The 5,000-nt window shown below is 41.3% G+C and overlaps 1 protein-coding gene across 1 annotated transcript in view; it reads left to right on the forward strand.

Moving 5' to 3' along the window:
• Window positions 1–5,000, forward strand: part of LOC125047617 (nose resistant to fluoxetine protein 6-like) — a 21,602-nt gene that overhangs the window by 6,900 nt on the left and 9,702 nt on the right. Inside the window, exons 5-9 of the mRNA XM_047645908.1 lie at window positions 1,260–1,366; window positions 2,516–2,607; window positions 3,779–3,887; window positions 4,447–4,531; window positions 4,972–5,000. The exon at window positions 4,972–5,000 is cut by the window's right edge and continues 132 nt beyond it. Coding sequence (XP_047501864.1) covers window positions 1,260–1,366; window positions 2,516–2,607; window positions 3,779–3,887; window positions 4,447–4,531; window positions 4,972–5,000 — 422 coding nt within the window. The remainder of the gene's footprint in view (window positions 1–1,259; window positions 1,367–2,515; window positions 2,608–3,778; window positions 3,888–4,446; window positions 4,532–4,971) is intronic.

The raw sequence follows: 5,000 nt of genomic DNA on the forward strand, positions 1-5,000 counted from the left end.
GGGAGGATGGGGTGGTGAGGAGAGGGGAAGGGGAAGATGGGGCGGTGAGGGGAGGGGGCGGGGAGGGGAAGGGGAGGATGGGGCGGTGAGGGGAGGGGACGGGGAGGATGGGGCGGTGAGGGGAGGGGACGGGGAGGATGGGGCGGGGTGAGGGGAGGGGACGGGGAGGATGGGGTGGTGAGGGAAGGGGAAGGGGAGGGGACGGGGAGGATGGGGTGGTGAGGGGAGGGGTAGGGGAGGAGGGGGTGGTGAGGGGAGGGGAAGGGGAGGATGGGGTGGTGAGGGGAGGGGACGGGGAGGATGGGGTGGTGAAGGGAGGGGACGGGGAGGATGGGGTGGTGAGGGGAGGGGACGGGAAGGATGGGGTGGTGAGGGGAGGGGAAGGGGAGGATGGGGTGGTGAGGGGAGGGGACGGGGAGGATGGGGTGGTGAGGGGAGGGGAAGGGGAGGATGGGGTGGTGAGGGGAGGGGACGGGGAGGATGGGGTGGTGAAGGGAGGGGACGGGGAGGATGGGGTGGTGAGGGGAGGGGACGGGAAGGATGGGGTGGTGAGGGGAGGGGACGGGGAGGATGTGATGGGTGCGAAGGGGATGGAAGGGTAGGATAGGGGAAGGGAAGAATGCAAAGGTGAGGGGAAGAGAAAGTAACAATGGAAGAAGGGAAGGGAACGGAAGGTGTGGAGGTGAGTAGAGGCCATACAAACAGATAAAGTTAAGATATAGAGACGAGAGGAAGGGAAAATGAGAACATAGGATGAATGAAGAGATAAGAAAGACGAGAGGAGAGGGGAAGCCAGAAGGAAGAGGGAAGATGAGGGGAGGAGAGGATGGGAAAGAGAAGAGATGGCGATGAAAATAGGAGATGGGAGGGGGAGGTGAAGAAAAAAAAGAGCTCATGGGGAAAGGGAAGAGAGGAAATTGAGGGGAAGGCGGAGGTTAAAAAAGGGGAATGAGATAAGAGGGAAGTCAAAGGAATAAAAAAAGAGCAAAAAAAAAAAAATAGTAAAAGGAATGAGAAAGAAGGAAAGAGAAAACGAAAATGAAAAACTAAGGAATGGGAGAGAAGAGGCTAAAAGAAAAAAAAAAGTAAGAGAAACATAAGCAAAAACGCAGTAAATCACACATCAAAAAAGGAAAGAAAAAAAATCATTTCCATTAATTCACAGACGTTTCACAGTCAGTATAGATTATTATTATTATTATTATTATTATTATTATTATTATTATTATTAACCCTTTTACCCCCCCCCCCTCCCCAAGGCCAGTCTGATGGAACGCCTAAGTCTAGCTGGGAAGGAAGTCAGGCACGTGGATTGCAAAGCTGAAGATGATGTCACTGAATTCGACGCTGGAGATATTGCATATATGTAAGTTGGCGCGTACGTACGTTTGTATGTATGATTCATGTGTGTGTCTTTGCCTTTATGGACACACATTCACACTCGCTCACATGTGTGTATCGTTGCATTTATGGACACACTCATACTCGCGCGCGCGCACGCACACACACACACACACACACACACACACACACACACACACACACACACACACACACACACACACATACACATAAGCACACATAAAGACACACACACATAAATACATATATATTTCCTTATGTTAACGAAAGTAACAGCAGAAATATTACACTTGTAAAGACATTTTTCTTGACCTAGTCCATATGTGTGTGTATGTATATGTATATGTATATGTATATGTATATATATATATATATATATATATATATGTGTGTGTGTGTATATGTATGTATGTATGTGTCTATATATATACATACATGCGCACACACACACACACACACACACACACACACACACACACACACACACACACACACACACACACACACACACACACACTCACACACACATATATATATATATATATATATTTATATATATATATACACACAAACACATGTATGTGTATGTATATATATGTATATGTATGTATGTATGTGTGTATATATACACATACACACACACACACACACACACACATATATATATATATTTATATATATATATATACACACAAACACATGTATGTATGTGTGTATATATATATATGTGTGTGTGTGTGTGTGTGTGTGTGTGTGTGTACATGTATATATATGAATATATTTATATATATATGTATATATGTATATATATAGATAGATATATATATACACACACACAAACACATGTACATACATATATATATATATATATATATATATATATATATATATATATACATATATATATATTCATATATATATATACATATATATATGTACATGTATATATATATATATATATATATATATATATATATATATATATGTATGTAGGTATCTCTCTTTCTCTCTCTCTATCTCTGTCTCTCTCTCTCTCTCTCTCTCTCTCTCTCTCTCTCTCTCTCTCTCTCTCTCTCTCTCTCTCTCTCTCTCTCTCTATCTCTCTCTCTCTTCTCTTCTCTTCATTTCTTTCACGTCTCCCTTCTATCCATAGTGTGGTGATCTCGATACTGGGGGCGCTGCTGCTGGCCGGAGCTCTTGCCGAATTCATCATGAGTCAGACTGATTCACAGCACCTGCGGAAGGGTGAGTCAGACGTAAGAGTAAAGAGGTAATTTGAGTAACCGTAAAATGGAAAATGATGGTGATAATGGTAATGATGATAGGTTTAGTTGATGGTAATGAAAGTGATGATAGTGATGCTACTATTGGGACTATAACTCGTAGGCTTTCTTCTATAACTGATGATGATGATGTTCATAATAATGATGGCAATGATTATGATAATAGAAATAGTAATGATGATAATATTGATGATAATAATGACGGTAATTACGATGATTATTATACTGATAGAAGTAATTAAAATAAAAATGAAAATATAATTGATAATAATGATAATATAAAAATGATAAAAATACCAATAATAATAATAACGATAATGGTAATAATCTTATTAAGAGTAAGAACAGTAATTTTAGTAATGATGATATTAGTAATACTGTTAATATTAATAATGGTAATAATAATAATAACAATGATACTTACAATACTAAGGATGGTAATAAGATGATAATAATAATAGTAATACTTTAGTAATAAGGATGATATCAATAATGATAGTGATAATGATGATAATGATCACGATAATCAAGGTGATAAAAACGAGAACGATAATGATAAGTATTAACGATACAAGCAGAGCATTGAAGGGAAATTAAACCAATTCTGAAAAGAACAAGAAACCTCACTTGACAGAATGGTAAGTCAAACTAGTCTAACGGTAACCACTCGAAAAAAAAAAGAGTCATGTAATAACTACCTGTTGAGAAAGGTCGTGGCACAGGTCTTGCCCTAACTGCCTGTAGATTGGGAAGTCGATTAAGTCCAATACTACCTGTAGAAGGGAATTCTTACAGGTGATGTACTGGCCACCCGTAGATTGGAAAGCCAAGCAGGTTGATCCTTAATCATTTATAGGGTAATCAAATAGATCACGTACTAGCTATTTGTACTTGGGGCTGTCATACAGATCTTATACTAGCCAACCTGTACGACTATATTGGGAATTCTTACATCTCAAACACCCAAGCAATTACGTTGGCAACTAAGTCGAGCACCAACTGCCTTTTGATAGGAAAAAACAAACTGGTCATATACCAAACCACCTGCACTTAAAGGAAAGCACACACGTCGAGCATTAACCATCTATAGCAAAAAGAAAATGAAATGCACTAAAGCACCTGGTTCTCCACAGGCCCTCTGAAGTACCTGCTAGTCTTTTCCGCTTACTCCAACTTCAACAAAATTTTCCACATCAACACCAAGGAGAATCCGGCAGTTATTTCCTGCTTACATGGTCTGAGGTGAGTGCGTGTGTTAGGGGAGGAGGGGAGAGGGAGAGGGAGAGGAAGGAGAGGGAGAGGACGAAAGATAGGGAGAGGGAGAAGGAGAGAGAGAGGGAGAAGGAGAGAGAGAGAGAGAGAGAGAGAGAGAGAGAGAGAGAGAGAGAGAGAGAGAGAGAGAGAGAGAGAGAGAGAGAGAGGGAGAGGGAGAAGGAAAGAGATTGAGAGAGAAAGAGAGAGAGAGAGAGAGAGAGAGAGAGAGAGAGAGAGAGAGAGAGAGAGAGAAGGAGAGGGAGAGGAACATGAACAGGGAGGGAGAGGACAGGGACAGGGAGAGAGAGAGAGAGGGAGAGGGAAAGGGAGGAAGAGGGAGAGAGGGAGAGAGGGAGAAAAGGACAGGGACAGGGACAGGGACAGGGAGGGAGAGAGAGACAGAGAGAAAGAGAAAGAGACAGAGACAGAAACGAGCAGGTATACAATACAAGCAAAAATATCAGTACTAACATGCAAATAAAAAAATAATACTAACTGAGAAATGTGCTTATTTTTTTCCCACTCACGTACTGCTACTCCTTGCCAGAGTGCTGTCCATGACCTGGGTTGTGTGGGGTCACGGCTACATGTTCCTCGTCGGGGTCACGAAAAACATCATAGGAGCGCAAGTGGTGAGTCTTTCCTTCATTTTCTCTTTATATTCCTCTTTTTCGAAACGTGAGATTCTTCTCCATTCTTTCTTTTTTTCTAACTTCGTTCTTTCTAGTTACCTTATTCTCCATTCTTTATTTTTCTTTTATCTTCGTTCTTTCTAGTTACCTTATTCTTCCTTCATGACTTTTCATTTAGATGTATGTTTTACTTTGTGATTATATGTACACACACACACACACACACACACACACACACACACACACACACACACACACACACACACACACACACACACACACACAAACACACACAAACACACAAACACACACACACACACAAAAAAAAAAAAAAAAAAATACACACACACACACACACACAAATACACACAAACACACACACACACACACACACAAGCTCCCAGACTACCATACTAGTAATTCAAGCCTTACTCCCACAGCTAGTAGACGAAGTGATAGAGCAAATAAT

This window comes from Penaeus chinensis, chromosome 41 (assembly GCF_019202785.1).
Source record: "Penaeus chinensis breed Huanghai No. 1 chromosome 41, ASM1920278v2, whole genome shotgun sequence".
Lineage (NCBI taxonomy): Eukaryota > Metazoa > Arthropoda > Malacostraca > Decapoda > Penaeidae > Penaeus > Penaeus chinensis.